General features: G+C 27.0%; 2 protein-coding genes and 1 non-coding gene across 3 annotated transcripts in view; 2 read left to right on the top strand and 1 right to left on the bottom strand.

Moving 5' to 3' along the window:
- The window catches only part of LOC107438761 (scm-like with four MBT domains protein 2), a 28,502-nt gene extending 25,528 nt beyond the window's left edge, over nucleotides 1–2,974 (bottom strand). Inside the window, 2 exon segments of the mRNA XM_071177828.1 lie at nucleotides 98–158; nucleotides 2,770–2,974. Coding sequence (XP_071033929.1) covers nucleotides 98–146 — 49 coding nt within the window. The 5' untranslated portion in view covers nucleotides 147–158; nucleotides 2,770–2,974.
- A 21-nt stretch (nucleotides 2,975–2,995) lies between these two features.
- Nucleotides 2,996–14,437, top strand: LOC107438765 (store-operated calcium entry regulator STIMATE). Its single transcript, XM_016051125.3, has 7 exons — nucleotides 2,996–3,576; nucleotides 6,463–6,511; nucleotides 6,609–6,704; nucleotides 7,196–7,317; nucleotides 9,497–9,609; nucleotides 11,122–11,205; nucleotides 12,214–14,437. Exons 1-7 carry the CDS (start codon nucleotides 3,477–3,479, stop codon nucleotides 12,421–12,423), a joined length of 774 nt encoding a protein of 257 aa, XP_015906611.1. The 5' UTR covers nucleotides 2,996–3,476; the 3' UTR covers nucleotides 12,424–14,437.
- A 3,871-nt stretch (nucleotides 14,438–18,308) lies between these two features.
- On the top strand, nucleotides 18,309–18,380 carry TRNAE-CUC (transfer RNA glutamic acid (anticodon CUC)). Its single transcript has one exon. It is a non-coding gene; the product is annotated as a tRNA-Glu (tRNA).
- The last annotated feature ends 326 nt before the right edge of the window (nucleotides 18,381–18,706 follow it).

The raw sequence follows: 18,706 nt of genomic DNA, 5'->3' as shown, positions 1-18,706 counted from the left end.
CTTTAAAATATTAAACTATAGATTTAAATTACAAAACTTGAATAGATAATAACATAAAATATCTATTGTTTATTAATTAATAAACATTATTATGCACCTTTTGTTGGAGATTCTGTGATAGAATTACTGACATTCTCACACTCCATGGTGAATTAGACCTAAAAATAAGAAAAGACATAAACAACAATTGCCAAAATTTTCAAATTATTCCAAAAAACATTATCTTAGTATATTATTTAAGTTTTAAAAAAAAATTAACAACCAGATCTAGAAGTGTAGTTACATATGATCACAATCCTTTACCTATAAGAACCTATACAAGAACTTAAAATCAAGATTTAAACTTATTGAAAAAAATAATTTACTTAATTAAAAAAAAGACTTGATTTATGCAAAGTTACTTAAAAGCTATCATTGATATAGGACATAATTATGTTAGATATATGGCATAAATAGATTATCTATAAATTATTTATAACTTTTCCTTTCTTTATAATAATACAGGTTATAACATGCATGAAAATATGTTTTTTCTTCTTTTTTTTACTGATAAATTAATTAATGTGCATATAACATATGGGAGATAAACAGTCATTTTGCCCTTATAATAACTACTTTTTGGTTCTGCGAATTGTGATTTTAAAAAAATGAAGAAATTAAAGAAATCAGATGCTTTTTATTTAAATTTTTTTTTTCATTTAAATCATATTTTTATAATATTTATCAATCTAAGTTTGGATAAAATACACTGATAATGCTTAATATTATTTAAAAACAATACTATAATTATAGTACTTAAGATTTCTAATTGCAAATTAAATTATTATTCTAAACAAGCCATTAAATCAATGAAATCATAGTTGTTTTAACTCAAACTCAACACCCTCATGAATTTACGAAGACAAAAGCGGAATTTGTCAGTTGGACATCAAATGAAGAACAAATTATTTGCACCAGAAAAAAAAGTTTTTTTAAACTGCTCTTAGTGAAACAAGTCTTTCTTAATTATTTATATACGTGAATTACATATTTAAAAAGCATTAAAATTGCTAGTATTCAAATGAGTATGAATAAATAAACATAAATGAGTTTGTATGAAAAATACTTTATTAAATTATTTTAATTATAATTTAAAAATTTTGCATCAGTTTTATCCACATTTAAGTCTTTTTTTTTTATCTATTGACCATCAAATAATAATTTACTTATAGTACCTTACGTCATTATTTCATTGGAAAATACTTCCAAAATCAATGAATTAAGACTTTAAAAAGCAGAAACATAAAAATATATTAATAAATTATATACTGTGTTAAGATATTTTTAATATATATCAATGCTTTATTTCTTAAAAAAAAATCAGATGATTTAATTCAATGATTTTTTCAAAACAAAAATCAAGTGTTTCAAATTATACCAATCCTGATATCTACTACATCTAATGTATTTCGTTGATATATTTGATAAACACTCGGCCCTCCCAATTGCATATTTATTAATTATTCTGTTCTANTTTAGTGGGTCAGTAAAATGAGTATTATTTCATAGGAAAATACTTTCAAAATCAATGAATTAAGACTTTAAAAAGCACTAACATAAAAATATATTAATAAATTATATACTGTGTTAAGATATTTTTAATATATATATCAATGCTTTATTTCTTAAAAAAAAAAATCAGATGATTTAATTCAATGATTTTTTCAAAACAAAAATCAAGTGTTTCAAATTATACCAATCCTGAATCCTGATACTACATCTAATGTATTTTGTTGATATATTTGATAAACACTCGGCCCTCCCAATTGCATATTTATTAATTATTCTGTTCTAACTTTTGAAAAACTGAGGACCACAAGAAAACCAAGAGCAATATATTTTCAAATCAAATCAATTTACTTGCATTATGTACAACATATGTAAGATTTGCATAAATTTTTGATTGAAAAAAAAGAGGCATAATTCTTAAAAATTTAAGAAACAATGTCATGGACAAATCAATCTTAAGGACATATATTTGTATCAGTATCTATTTGTGGGTACTACTTTTACTAGGACACTTAAGTGCTTTTAATTTGCAAAAATTTAAAAAAAATTATATTATGGCTCAGCCAGGACTGGCAACAAGTCATACTTCTCAAGTTGGTCTCTGTCTGTGTTTTCTATTTATTTATTTCACACAGGCCACTTAGCAGAAATTGCCAAAACTTAGTGACTATTTTGGCACAGATACTGATACAGAAATTTTCCCAATCTTAAGAAAGGTTGGTTTTAATTATATTAATATGTTCATAACAGATATATAATTTAATTTTAAAAAAAAGAAGCTTTATAGATAAGCTTAAAATTAAATTAATCCTATCGCAACTTTTCATTTCTTAAAATTTGTTTGCCAAATACAAGTTTCTTATTGTTATTACAATTGTTTATTCACTTTCAGCACATGTGAAACATAAAATTTAATGTGTACAAGATATTTCATTTAAACAGCAATATTACAAGATATCTTACTATTCCTAATACAAAACAATTTTTCACATTATTGAGGTTAAAATAAAAATCATCAGTGAAACAAAGTATTCAAATAGTAATTAAAAAACCCAATGAAAATTTTCGACCAAAAGTATATAATCCAATTCACATTTACAATAAAAATTTAAAATTCCGAAATTTTCGAGTAAGTACAAGATTTAAGAAATTGCTAAGCAAAGAATTAAAAAACCTTAAATAAAAAATAAAAGTAACATAATAAATTAAAGAACATAATACCAGGAAATAAATTAATTGAAGCAATTAGTACAGGAATTTATAATTCCTAATTATTTTATGACACAACTATCAAAACATATTTAAAAAATAAAATTACAAGTTTTCTAACTAGTTGAAGAAATTTAAATGAGTAATTTAACTAATTTCTTGCATTATCAGAATAGAAAACAAGAAACAAACAAAAGCGGCATAAAATTGCGCAAGAGGTTTTTGGATATCTATTTTTGTTCAAATTGGAAACCATTATATAATAAATTTTTCTTGAGATTTTGTCCGAAAAAAAATTTCTTACTGCAGAAAAATTTTAGAGCTCCTTAAAATTTTCAAATCTTAATATATCTCGAAAGGATCATTTATCTGTTGCAAAATAAGCCGACTATTCCAAGAAAATTATAAGCATCAAATCATTAATTTCAACAGCATCAACTCAACTCCGAAGATTCCAATGTTGTGACTTGAAGTTTTGGTTTTAAATAGAAGTATCAACGAATGAACAGGAAATAAATACATATTTCTTAAAATTATTTAACTTTAAATTTAAAATTAAATTGAGCATTTTTTTCACTGCATAATGTTTATTTTGATTTTGTGTTCACTTTTTTACCATCCTCGAGTTCTCTATCGATGATATGTATTTAAACTTCAAGTTTAGATAGCTATTATATTAATTTTATTTAGGTTTGTATTTTAAGTAGTGTTTTTTCATTATGGGATCTGAATTACATTGTACCCATGGTGCCTTAACAGATTCTTTTGGCTGGCTGGTCCAGGGAATTTTAGCATGTTTAGCATTTACATGTCTTGTATGTAAGTATGTGTGAATTGCTGTTATCTTTCTTAATCTTAGCAAAAAGAAGATTATTTGCATGTCCGCAATTATTGCTTTCCCGCATATTTGTAGTATCATAGTTGCTGTTGAATTGCTATTTCATTGTTATTGCTATTAATATATTGGGAAAAATTATGTCTTTTAATTACCATAAAGGAAGTTTCTATTAATCAAAAATATACATAACTGAAGTATTTATGTAAAAAATTTATTTGTTGATTACATTAAATTGACCGAATATTTTCATATATCATGTAGAAACATATGAATGATTGTTTATAACAATATAAAAGTTTTTAATATCTTGATAAGCTGAAGAAAAATTGCCCTGTCTTTGGAGCGGCGATGTGCCAGAAACTATAAAATAATTTCAGAAAAAAACCTTTTTGAAGGGTATAGCTCGTAGATACTCCCAAAAAACCTCTATTTGTTTTGTTTTTTTTAAAATTGTGCAAGTTTAAAATCCATTTTGCACCTTGACGTTTGCATTTGGTTTAACAGATCAAGATATGGAAATATGCCCAACCAATAAACTGATGAGATTGTCAAAAATCAAACTGTGTATAGTACAGGAATGAGGCCAAAGATGAATCTCAATTAATCTCAATGCCCATAAAGTTACCCCCTAAGAAAAAAATAAAAAGCAGGAAATTTCAGTTCCATTTTGTAACAGTACGTTATTGAACTTATTCAGCTTTTCTCTGAGTATCATATTGTTACAATTTTATCTTGCACTTTTTGGAAACCAAGTTCTTTTGAATAAGAGAATATTTTTTTCTTTTTTTTGTATGCTAATAAATCTGCTGAAATAACTTATTTCGTAATCAGATTTGTTTGCTAAATTTTTATTACTCATATCTGTTTCTAAGAGATAAATTTGGGTATGTATGAGTAAGAGTGTGACGCCCGGTAGCTGAGTGGTAGTGCTTTGCTCTCTCGTGTCACAGATCCTGGGTTCGATTCTCGGACCGAGCATGGCTGACTCAGTCTTTCATCCCTTTAGTGGGTTGGTAAAATGAGTACTAAGCAAGCTTGGGAACTAAACACTGGGGGATCCGCCTTCAGCTGACCACTCAACCGAAACATCTGCTCCTGCACCCAAGTGTCCAAAGTCAAGAAAACTGAGATTGGTACTGTAGACCTTGACTCTCTTTGGGCTGTCACGCCATTGAATTTAGTTTAGTAATGTGTAAGAGTGTAAATCATTCTTATCACTTTCAAATACAAATCTTAATATACCGCCTAATCGATTGCAGCTATATATTATTATTGGTTTGCAAAATAGTATTTGAGGCCTATTATCGTAAAGCAGTTGTACATTTCTAAATTGCTAAAACATTATAAAACAGAAACTGTTGAAAAATTAAATAACTCATAAGTATTCTTTAAATCAAATCTTAACTATATTTATCTCAGAAATTATTGTTTATTTCTGCATTTGACTTTTCTATTCATTTGCTCTTACAAACAAAATACAACAAGTCTCAGCATTTCCAAAATTAAGAATATATTATTCTGCTGTAAAAATAGCATTCAAACAGGGTTCCCTAGGGTCTGGAAGAACAGAGAAAACCTGGAATTGTCAGTGAATTTTATTTTAACTTTAAAAAAGAGGAAATAGTCTAGGAAAGTTGAAATTTAAAAACCTGGAAAATTTATATATAATGCCTGGAAAATAACCAGTCTTAAAATTGTCATTAATCAGTTAAGATTCGAGTTAAATAATTCCAACCTCTGTTGCAATTGTTTTATGAAATTCCACTTTTTTGTGAAACTTTTCCATGTTTCCAATCTCATTCTATTATATGTTTTTGTTCACAAAATCTAATATTTGACATAACAAATAAAAAATCAAAGTTTTCTGATGAAAAATTGCATGGTATGGATCAAATATGGTTTGGATTTTCATTGAAATTTACCTGATATATCTGGAAAACTCTGGAATTTTTTTTTCTTTCTGAAATTGAATGTGAACCCTCTCAAAGTTTTTAAAAAATAGAGATAGAATTCATTAGGTACTTATTACTTAAATAAGCAAAATGCATGTTACAAGCAGAATGCAATGTTAATTAATAAGTAGAATACAGTGATAATTTTATTTATATTAACTTGTTTAAATGTGTTAACATTGAAATGTCATTCAGAGTAGGTACAATTCATTTCTTTACTTATCAATTAACATAACATCAGAGTGACTTTGTCTTTATAATGTTTTGTCACATTTGACTAATAGTAATAGGTTCAAATATATATTATCTGACTAATGAAAAATTGTAGCACACTAGTTTTTCTCACTTATCATCTGGGAATAATTTTGCTGTCACAAGTAATATTAAAAGGGGGGAAAGTAACATTAGAAAAAATATATAATTATAATTTTTCTTCCACCCTACTTTTACAAACAGTCCATGATAATTTAAACTAATATATTTTTACTCCGATTAACAAACCTATGAATTGAAATTGAACTGCATGAGTTAGTCTAATTTAGACTTAGGTACTGCTTATTAGAGTTATGATAAAATAGATTGTTTTACATTAATTTTTTGTTGTTAGGATAAATAACTTAATTTGTTGGTGCTTACATTAAAGTAAAAAATAACTATTTTATGAAATGTCTGCTTTTTTATCAAGTCAAAAAAAAATTTTTTTTTGGAAGTAATTCATATAATAATTCTTAGAAGTAGATTTATGTTAAATCATGTTATCTAATGTCCCATGATATGTTTTTTATTTATTATTTATAAATTCACACTTATAGTCTTACTCTGAAAATGAGTTAATGTTGTTTTTTTGCGATTCAAATATTAATAAAATTATGATCAAAGTTTTTCTTTTTGAAAAGAATTCTTTCTTTTTTATAGTGAAGAGATTTTGTGAACCTCGCAGGCAGAGAAGGCCTTGGTTAATATGGTAATAATTTTAATATGTGGACTAATTCCTTTCATAAGCTATTTGTTTTACATTTTTATGTATTTTTATAAGTATTTAAATCTTTCTTTTTTTTTAGGTTTTATGATACATCAAAGCAAGGAATGGGTGCTTTAGTAATTCATTTTGCAAACATATTTTTAGCTGAATTTTTTCAAGGAGATCCGTGTACATGGTAAGTTCCTTCTCTTTCCCGATTTATAAAAATTAGTTGATATTCTGTTATTTACATGATATTTTGTACTCCTGTTTTAATGACTTAGTATAGTTCTCACAATGTATCATGTTTAAATTTATTAAGGGTAATAAGTAGAAAAATCTTAATAAGTTAGCTTATTAAGATTTTTAATTTTTAAGATATCTTATTTATTTTTATCATATATTCAATTTGTTAAATTTTATTAATATCCAACCTTATTTTTGCCGGTTATAAAATTTTTTGGGGGGCCAAATTTTTTTAATATGTTTTATAAAATACAGGACTCTGAAAGAAAAACCTGATTGGCTATTTATATTCTTATATTCTGTTTGCAGTATTTAATGGCTTTTCAGATTATTGTGAAATTTCTTGATTAGTCTGGTATAAAATCTTTAGTTTATTAAGATTTTGTAATGATACTAAAAGTTTTTATTTTAAATTTATATTACCGTTGTATTTATTTACAGGTATATTGTAAGTTTTTTACTTGATTCTTCCATTGGACTCTTTATCATTTTTATTGGTATTCGTCTAACTCAACATATATCTCGAATCAAACGATGGGACCACTTAGTATTTGGAGAATATGGTACTTATAGCATTATCTTCTTCTGTATAATTTTCTTTTTCTCTTTTTAGCATAACTTTGCTTTTACTGATAATGTGTTGATGATTAGTTTTTAACCATGATTGTGCTAATATAAATCTACTATAAACTGCATATTTATTTGTTAATTTTCTTTTTGCATAAAAAGGTCGTAAGTACTATCGCCTATTTGTGCCTTTTCAAATCTACCTTTAAGTCATTTTTACAGAAAATAGTCCCATCATCAGAAAATGATGTGAAGAAAAATACAAATACTGTGAAACCTCCAGGGAGGAACACCTCTGTGTAACGACTTCCTCTATTTATGACCATTTTTGGGAGGCACAGAATGTTTTCCATAGCCTTTGTGTTAAAGAAAACCTCTAAAGGAGACCATTAAAACCTCTCACTGCGACTTTGCAAACCTCCACACAAAATGAGGAAAAGGTCAAATAAGGAAACACAAACAACTATCAAAAAATATTAAAACAAATAAGTAGATCTAAATATTTTTTAAATATTTGTGAATGGCTCTTATTTAAAGAGCCCTTTTTTAAAAATCTCTGAAAGAATTTGGCTACCTCATATTACAGTCAGAGAGCACTAAAGACGATGCTATCAATGATTTAGTTTTAGTTAAATTAGGTGAAAAGTTAAATTAGGAAAAAAAAAATATTTTTGAAAAAACTAAATGTCTGAAGCAAACAAGCCTCTCATTTGTTAAGTAAACTAACTTTTATGATGTAAAATTAAATAGTTCTTTGAACAAAAACATAATTGTTTATCTGTTGAAAATAGTTTTACCATTCATAAATTGGTAAATTTGTTTTAACACATAATTATGTCATTATTAGGGGTTATTTTTATTGACGCTAAATTTTATTCGTCAACCTGGTTTTCATTATGCCAACACAAGTGGTATTTCCGCACCAAGAAAATGACACTGGGTAAAATTAAAATCGCTAGTGAAAAATCGTGTACCTTCATAACATTTTGAGGTCAGTGAATGTAACCACTGAGAACAACCAACCTCCATTAACGACTATTTTACAGTGGAATAGAGGTTTCACTGTATAATAAATAGATATATATGTTAAATAGATATGTATGTTCATATTTAAGTATTTTGACGAATATATTGATAAAAAATAAGTGTATTAGTAACACTCTTTAACTCTGATTAACAACGTAGACTTTATAAAAATTACTTATTTTATTAAGAATTGTTGTATTAAAATAAATATTTTAAATTAACATTAAATGTATCGAATTGTTTATTTTTTATTTGTTTCTTTAAATTATTATGAGAAATTTTTATTGTTCAGTTATAGGTGATTTGATTAATTGTTGTTTAAAAGTTAATTCTATGTTTCATTAATTGTTTAAAGAATAATTCATTAGTAATTGCTTATAACAACTATTCATACATTACTAATTAATAATTAAGAGCAAATGAATTAGTTGAAAGAGAAATATCTTTCCCAGGCGTCTAAATTTTTCTTAGAGGTACCTATTTTGTGATAATTTAGACATAATTTGTGAAAATTAAAAATTATATTAAAAAATCAACACAAAAATATGGATTTATTGTTTCTTACGGGATACAAAAATAAAATTTTAAGAAATAGTATTTTGTGAAAATACCATTTTTCCTAAAGTTGAATTTATGAAGGTACCACTAAACGGTAGTAAATTTGGCCTAGACAGACCCCTGTATTGCTGTAATTCTTCTTCCTTTATTTTATATGTCATCTTTTCGTATTTAATATAACTCATGTTTTCATTTATTAACTAAAGAGAGCTTAAACACATACGTACTTTAATCTTTTTAAACTAATGTAATTTAATATTCTAATGATAGACCAGCAGTGATTATTTCTTTTTGATTTTATTATATATAGTATTTACAATGCTGAACTATTTATAAGTAATTATTTTAATTATGAGCTTTTGAAAGTTTTTAATTGCACATTTCATTCTAAGACATTTATGTCAAAGTTGTCAAGGCCGTTAGGACTTGCAGACACGCATGCAGCAACAACATGTATTCAAATAGTTTTCAAATTTCATCCTTAAACAAATTTTTGAAGAAGCAGCATTTTGTGCATAAAATAATCCAGATTGTCTTCTAAACTAAGTTTTAAAAAAAACAATAAATTGATTACATTTGTTTTGATTATAGGTAAACCTCCATACATCAATGCTTGGCTGTCACAATGTGCTGTTTACATAGCTCTAATGCTAATTGAAAAGATCTTAATAACTCTTTTAATCCAACTAAAGTTTTGGGATCAGGTAGGGACTTTAATTTACTTAAAATAATTGAAGATTTTTATTTTTATGATAAATATAAACTCATGTTTGTGAAAATTGCAACACCGTGAAGGACTTATGCGAGTGAGCTGAAATTTTCAGGAAATGCAAATCAGAAAATGATATGCAAATGATTAGAATTTCAGATCCGTTGCACATGCGTATGCCGAGCAGTGCCCTCTGAACGGCTGATGGATCCGAATAAATAGACGGCCGTAGAGAGGCCTCTATGGTTATCGGTGGTTATCTGCTTGTGATAAACGTTAGCTTAGTCGTTACTTATGCCTCTTCATCGAAAAAGAGCGAGATTTCAACAACTTACGGAGTTTGAGCGGGAGAAAACCATCAACCTTCATGAAGCTGAATTGTCTTATCGTGCAGTAGCTGTTCGTGTGCAGCATAACAGCAGCACAGTGATGCGTGTTTAAAAGCAGTGAACAGACGAGTGTCAGACAACTCGGAAATCCGGGAGTGAACCCCGAAATGTCACGTCAGCTCGCGATGATAGACAACTGGCAGCACAGTGGTCAATAGCTACAGGTGCTTCATTGTGTGCTTCATCAATTTGTAGACATTCGTGGACTGCACGCAAGGACTCCTTTATACAGGATCCTCATGCTAAACCATCGCCGCCTGCGGCTGCACTCGGCCAACTAGCATAAGGACTGGCGTGCTGATTGGCAGCATGTCGTGTTTTCTGACAAATTACGCTATGGCGGTGAACGCCACCTTCCGAAGTGCGTTATCGAACGCCACAGTGGACGAACAACCGGAGTTATGGTCTGGGGTGCCATAGCATATCATGGACGATCTCAATTGCTACGAATTGTGGGTAATCTGAACCGCAGCCGGTACATCAGTGAAGTTCTACAGCCCCAAGCTGTTCCTTTCCTTCAAGCCATGCCAGGTGCTGTATTTCAACAGGACATTGCCCACCCTCATATTGCTAGGACTGTTCAATCCTTCCTTGCATCGCGACAGGTACAACTTCTTCCTTGGCCGGCGTATTCCCGAAATATGTCGCCGATTGAACATGTGTGGGATTTCGTTGGTCGGCGTCTTTCTCGTGATCCTCGTCCTGTTGCTTCTGCAGACGAACTTTGGGTGCACATACAAGCAATATGGAATGCTCTTCCTCAGACAGACATTCAAAATTTGCTTGACTCCATGCCACGTCGCGTAGCAGCACTTATTGCGGCGCGTGGAGGCTACTCAAAATACTGATTTTGATCTCTTGTTATTGTTTGTTTGATTTGAAAGTTCAATCATTTATTTGTACCACTACCACTCAACTGTGTATTAAATTTCATTTAATTATGACGATTCCTTCATGGTGTTGCAATTTTCACAAACATGACTTTATAAAATTTTTACTAGTCTCATTGCTGTATAATTCTTGTTCATGCTCATTGCTAGGTGTAATTATCTAGCTAATGAGATTATTATTTAATTTAACTTGCAAAGAAAATGAATGATAACTTTTTTTTTTTTTAGGTTCGTAAAATCATTATGTCGCCGATCACAGATCCAAAAATTGAAGTTGCCATTGTTGTTCTTATAGTACCCTTCATTATCAATGTAAGTAGGTTTTTTAATATTTGTAAAAAAAAAAAACTCTTCTTCTATTTAAAAATTTTTGTTTTCAATATTTGTGAAGCATATATAAATTACTACACATTATAAAGATAATGTATGTAGAGATAGTTAACTCTGTATCTATATATTGATAGATATTTTATATAGCCTATATTATATTTAAAAGTTTGTGCAGATGAAGTTAAATCAAAAAAGGTCATATAAGCAAACACAAAAAAATATCAAAACAGGAAATTTAACAAAACAATTAAATAGATTAAAATGTATTCAAAATTTTTGTGTGAGGCTCTTATATAGAAAGCTCTTTTTGACAATACAACCTCATGTTGCAACCAGCGTGCACTAAAGACGATGTTATCAATGATTTACTTCTAGAGTTAAAAGTTAAATTATTAAAAATAGTTATTTTTAAAAAAAAAAACAAGCATCTCAAACATACCTCTTCTCAACTTTTAAAGCAAACTTGTATTGTGATATAAAATTAAATGTAAACTTGAACAAAAAACATAATTGGTAATTTATTTAAAATAGCTTTATCATTCATAATTAATAAATTTGTTTTTACGCATAATTATATCAGCTGGGATCATTTTTATAGACGCTAAATTTTATTCATCGATACTTTTTTTTTCATGCTACCAACAGAAGTGCTATTTCCGCACCAAGAAAATGACTGATTAAAATTAAAATCGTTTGCAAAGAGTCACGTACCTTCAATAACAATTTTGCAGTCAATGGAGGTAACCCCTAAGAACGACCAACCTCCATCAACAACCATTTTACTGTGGAACGGAGAGTGGTTGCTCCCAATAGATTTGACTGTGCAGTAAAAATAAGCCAAGGCTTTTCCTTATAAAGACCAGAACCAAGAATTAGCTACTTAAAACAGTATTTTACCTTTAAATTATCGTTGAAAAAGAGTACTTGGTCTTAGACAATTGAAAACTTATTTGAATTGTATGAATTTCAATAACTTTTCTTTTCATTTAGGTCTTTATGTTTTGGGTTGTGGATAATTTCCTGATGCAAAAACATGGCCGCTGGAAGCAGAGTGTAGTGAATGGTAAAGTGAAAATACATTACGAGAGGGATGAGCAAGATTCTTGCTCAGAATCTGAGATCTTACTCTCCGGGGAAGATGATGCTTTAGTTGATGTCACATGTCAACAAAGGCATCCTATGGTGGTTCCAGTTTCATAAAAGTGACCAAACTTTTTACTGACCAAAGCATATCTCCTGTTAATGAAACCAAAGAGGGAGTTTTGAAGAAATGAATAAAAGCTTTGTGTACTTTATAATTAACAAAAATAGTTTCACTATGTTGAATATAGGGTGATTTTAATTTAAAATTTCAATCGAATTTCAAGAGGCAGCTTTACACAATATAAGTCATTTTAATGTTGTTGTTTTGTTTTTTTTTTTTCATTTTGTAAACATAATTGGAATTAAAAACGAAAAATTTGATATTAGATTATTAGTCTAGCAATGGATGCTTAAAATGAAACAAAAGTTTGGTAATAATTACGAGGGAGCTAAAAATTATTATAATTGATTAACAATTTTATTTACTACTCCTTTGATGCTTTCTAAATCAACTCTATCTTAAAATTACTCGAATTCTTCAATTTGAATAGAATTTCTTTTTCAGTTTCAAAATTCATAACTTGAAGTGTAGCTGGAAAAAAAATATTTATATTTTTTCTTTTAAAATTGGTATTAAAATATATCATAGCATTTAACAAAAAGAATATTAAATTTAGATTTCTAATGAAGTAATTTGTCTTTGAAACATAACTTTAATTTGAATGTAATGCATTTCTTATTGTAAATTAATAGATAATTATATGGCCATAACACTTAACTAAATTGTAAATTTAATGACCTGTCCACACCCCTAAGGCAGAAAATGCCAAAAATTGTGGTGTTTGTTGCAAAACACTTTAAATTTAAAGTAAAACTTCTTATATCCAAGTCCCTGCAAAATAGTTTATATTGCATGAATTAAAATTTTATGTGTGGTCAATAATTTTTGTTTTTTTTTATATCGGAGTTTATAAACAGTTTTATGTTTAACTCATAAAGATACTTTTTCTGCAATTTTAATTTATAAAATGAAGAACCTTTTTTTAAAAAAAAAATGGTTAGACTTATGCTATTGAGAGATGTTTGTTTTTGACAATTACTATGAAGCATTTGTATTAGATAAAATTCTGTTCCTGGGATCTGGGCTTGCCTTATGTAAATGGGCTAGTGTAAGCAAAAACGTCTTTTAAATAAAAAAAAATTTTAAGAGTACATTTACAAAATAGCCTTTGTATCATTCAAAATTAAGAAAAAAATTCAAATTTTAATGATAATGAAAAAAAATTTCGTTTAAATTAATACTAAGTAAACATAAATGACTACATTATCAAAATTGTCCACACTGGCCCCCCTTTATCCTTGTTGATCTGCCATCCATTAAAATGATTTTTAAAATTTTTTAATCTTGCCATTTAGGCTGATTGCTGCACTTACATTTGTTTGATTAAATGTAATTGTTTTGTGTTAGCTTCCAATATAAATTATCTGTGAAAAAGGTAAAAAAAATTAAATCCTTTTGATACTGTATCCTGGACAAATGATTTACTTATGGTAATGTTTTCTTTCAATCATTGCAGTTGGGTTTGGGTTTAAATGCATTAAAATGTTAATTATTAATGTAATTTTTTTTTAAAAAATTTTTTTGTTATTCTTTGATTGTTTTTTTTTTATTCAAATTTATAAGTATTAACATGACTTAATAGATTATCACAAAGAATCAATGGTTAGAACTTATGAAAGTTATGTTTGAATTATAGAAAATTATCATAATCTAAAACAACGGTTCCTTACATTTACTTGCACGAACCTCCAATTTTCATAAAAATTACTTTGAGGCCCACTAAAAATAAATTTTAAATGAGCATTTATTATGTATAATGAGTGCATACATATATATAACACAGTATTGGCCTCATCCGCAGCCCATGGTTTAAGAACCGCTGCTCTTAAGTATGAAGTCTGCTTTTAAATCTTATTCAAAATTTTAAGTTTTGGTAATCAAAGTGAAAAAAATATTAGTATTTTATTATGATCATTTCATACTACAAAAAACTACATAATTTTTATTTAGTAAAAAATAACTATGAAAAATACTTAGAGCAAAATTAAAGGCTACTTATTAAAAAAAAAAGTTGTATTGATTTCTTTAAATGAGTGTGAAATTTAAAAAATTTGCTCTATTTATTTGTGATACTTCTCTCAAAATTGGCAGTAAAGCCAGTTGATTCAGTAAGTTTTAAAATACTCCCCAATCCTATCAGTTTTTAAAAATACATGGCCAGTTATTGTAATATTGTACCATTTGCATTTTTGAATGTTCCTATTTTTTTACCACATTGTATTATTATCATAAATATGCAATAGGTTGTAATTTATGTGCTTCTTGTAAACTTTTTCATCGTAATGTTTTGATTTAATATTAAATTTTGTGATCACCCTATTCTCCAACTTTGTGAAATTGCAAATATTTTTGCTACCTATATAAAGCTGTTGATTGTTATGTATTTGTACTAGTAATAAATAAACATTTACGTCCAGAATTAGAAAGGGAATGTCTTAATTCTATTTATCTAAAAATGTTTGATAAGATTTTAAATTTTATCATATTTGTTACTTTTTTTCCTTCTTATAAATTGTTCCTAAACTGTAAGTTATTTTTGAAAAAAATTTTCTCTTAATAAGTCACAAAATTCATTGTTATCTATCAGTTTTAAGAGGAAAAATGTAAGAGATTATAAATAATGAGGACTATATTTATCTAACTTATTATAGAAATAACAAATAATTACCAATATAAATGTCTTAATCCTTAATGAATCTATTTTTTATTTATCTAAAAAAATATATGCATGTAATTTTTAATTGTAGTTACACTCTTAGATTTTCTAAAATGTGATTCAATGATCATTAATCAATTGTATCACAATTTAAATGGTTAAACTTAATTTTTTTAGTTAGATACTGATAAATTTGTAGAGTTTTTCTTTTTAATTTTTTTACTATGGATATAATATTTCAACTTTAGTTCCTTCATTTATTTTTGCAACCCTTTAAAACTGTTTGTTTTGTCATTTAAAAGTGTGTTGATTCCTTATAGTTTGAATCAAAAGCATTTATTTTTAAAATGTGTTACTTTTACTTTTTATTTTATATTTAATTGCTTTGAGACTTTTAATGCTCACTAATGACCTTTTATTGCATAAAAATTTAAGTTATTTTGCTAAATGTGACAATTAAAAAATATTTAACTTATGTGTCGTTTATGGGTAAAACAATTTAATCATTATTGCAAAGTTTTATCTTTTGTCAACAATATGGAATTGTTCTGTGTTGATTGTAAATGAAAATATGCATACTAAGATACAAGCAGGTTATATATAAGCATTATCCCTCATAAGATTTATAGCTGATTTTTTTCTGAAGTAATACCCAGACTCAAATCAATATTTTTAGTTATTTTTATGGATATTTAATTGATCACTTCAAAATAATATTCCATTTTCAAAATAATATATTGTGTTTAAATATTTAACCCTTTTTTACATCCTTTGCATTTGATATGCTTTTTTATTATGCATTCAACAAATTAAAATTCTTTAACTTATCATAAAAAAAGAGGAAATTCTAATATTGAAAATTTTATTGATGTATTTATTTTTTTAATGTTAGAAAAATGATTTATTAATCTATTTTAAAGATGCACATTACTAACAAACAAGGTGACATTGAGTCATTTAAGCAGTGCATGGACCAAATAAATTTAAAAATTATTTTTATAATCTATCATTTTTTTAATTACTCCTTCCATCTATTTCAAATTTAAATTAAATGTTTTATTTACTATAATTAATATTAATTAATATTTACTATAATTAATATTTAATTAAATGTTGGTACTTTTTTATACAGTAATCATGAATTGGAAAGTTTTTTTCAGCTATTAGGAGTTAAGTTTATACTTCTTATAGTATTTAATTTTTCCTTTGAGTTTTTTTTATAGACTATAATGTGAAGATTACTTTTAATTAAACATTTATAGGCATTGATTAAATTATCTTTGATAAATCAACTCTCATTTCTTATCTATATGTTTTATGTATATGTCTGATTTATAGAGAAATAATATTGATTAATTAAGTCACAAATAGCTCACATAAAGACGGGCTGCATCTTGCTTACCCATGGTCCAATTCAATATTTTAGTTACAATTATAGTTTAAACTAGTGATAAGAAACTTTAAAAGAATAACATTGTATAATTCTTCCCTTGTGGAATGTTTGCGTGATCCTTCTTCCAATTCATTTAATCAATAAAAAATATGAATCTACTATACAAGTGTAAATATTTTTATCCAATCTTCAGTGTCATAACATATTTAAGGAGAGTTTTTCCTAAATGAATGTTGTATATTAAAATGGACATTAATCAAAATTATAAAATAACATGTATAATTATGGATTAAATTCAATAATATCAGAATGAGCTCATTAATTTGTTTGTCTTAATTTTGTGAAGAATATATTTATAAAATCCTTTTATTGTTGTTATTGTTTCTATCTATATGTTTTATCGTTTGTTTCTTGCTTACTACTTACTAAAATGACATGTAATTTTCAAAAGCTTTATTTTAAAATATTTATATTTTTAGTGAGATGTCTTCTTTGTATCTAATTATATATGTTCTGAATTATTTTTCTAAATAAAATGAAAAACCTATGTTGTTCTTTTTTATTATTATTATCAAAAATAATTTGTATTGAACACATGCTATTATATTAACAGGGATGAGATTTTTTCACTTTTTAGCGGATTTACTCCTTTTTTGCTTTTGTCTCTCAAATTTCAGCCTTTTTATCAAAAACTCTGATTCTCTATAAAAGTTTTTTTTTTTTTTTTTAATTTTTATAAATATTCCGCTTTTTCTGAAAATTTTGCCGTTGAAATTAAATAATTATATTTATTTTCAATTTGATATACAGATATAATACATCAGAGATATAGAGAATAGGTATATAAGATATAGAGAAAATTCAAACTACGTAGCTGCAAATCCTTCCGCATATCTACTTATTTTAGCTTTTACGAGCAGAAAATAAGATTTTTCTCATATTCACTGGATTTCAATATCGTTCATTGCAATTCTGATTTACGAGATTTAAAAATCCTATGTCGTGTTTTGTATTGAGGAGTTTTTAAAATTCTATGTAAAAATTCGTATTCACGCGAGTTTATCCAATAGCGCGTTTTTATGGTTGTAATATCCAACATCTATTTTCTCATTTACTCGTGATTTGAAAATTAGGCTTTGGATTTGTATTCACACCATTTAGAAATTATGCATCGGAATTCGTATTTACGCGATCTAAAAAATTACTTATCATGATTTTCAACTATTCACATTTTAGAAATCTAATATTGAGTTTCCTTCACCTGATTTCAATATCATGATTTATTTTCACGCGATTTTAAAATCCAAGATGGCTATTTGTATTCACTAAATTTTAAAATCCTTTATCGCGATTATTGTAAAAAGTAAATTTTTTTCTTGAATTAGTTACTATAAATGTGGCAATTTTTCTATCCCCGATTATTGCTATGTATAGGTATTACAACATCAGCGAAACTGGATGAGAATATGTTACTGATATTTTTGCTATAAATCGCGTAAGATTTACTCGCGTGAAAATCCAGCTTTCGGGCAATCTCATCCCTGTATAAGTTAGATTTTACTAGGCAATTTAGCTTTAAGAACAAGATTAATCAATAGAAATTAAATAAATTCTACTGTAACTAGAACAATGTAGTTTTCCTCTAAAAAATTCCTTTCTTTCCCCTAGATGGCAGCACTACTATAATGCAAACGTACTATTAGAGAAAAGAAGCTACCTAATTCTAATCTTAATTTTGATTAAGTAAAACTATATAATAGTAAGTATTCTATACAATTAAAAATTTATTTCTTTATTTATGTTGATAATTTACTTATATTTTTTCAGTAATATCCCACGTGGTCTAGTGGTTAGGATACCTGGCTCTCACCCAGGAGGCCCGGGTTCAATTCCCGGCGTGGGAAGAATTTTTGTGACAGTAGGTCGCGAATATTATTTTCAAAAAACATTATTTTTGTCCCAATTTGCAGATTAAATATCTTTTAGCAAGTAAATATAAAAGTTTATTATTAATATTTTTATATATAAAGGGTGGAATTTTAAACTTCTTCATGTTTTTTTTTAATTACTAAAAATTACTCCAAATAATAAAGTAGGAAAACAGAATAGCTATCATCCCAGTTTGGTCTGGCAATAAAATACTCATAACAAATTGTAATTGTGTCCTTAAAATTTTAGAAAATTGAATCTTAATTTAATATTACCTTGTTTCATTTAAACTAAACTATTT

Source organism: Parasteatoda tepidariorum, chromosome 2 (assembly GCF_043381705.1).
Source record: "Parasteatoda tepidariorum isolate YZ-2023 chromosome 2, CAS_Ptep_4.0, whole genome shotgun sequence".
NCBI lineage: Eukaryota > Metazoa > Arthropoda > Arachnida > Araneae > Theridiidae > Parasteatoda > Parasteatoda tepidariorum.
This window is presented reverse-complemented; position numbering and strand designations above follow the sequence as displayed.

Excerpts from the sequence above, each read along its gene's own strand:
- LOC107438765 (XM_016051125.3), top strand. The coding sequence starts at position 3,477 with ATGGGATCTGAATTACATTGTACCCATGGTGCCTTAACAGATTCTTTT. Across the intron at positions 6,512-6,608 it reads AGAAGGCCTTGGTTAATATG|GTTTTATGATACATCAAAGC; the intron begins GTAATAATTTTA and ends CTTTTTTTTTAG. Across the intron at positions 7,318-9,496 it reads CTTAGTATTTGGAGAATATG|GTAAACCTCCATACATCAAT; the intron begins GTACTTATAGCA and ends TTTTGATTATAG.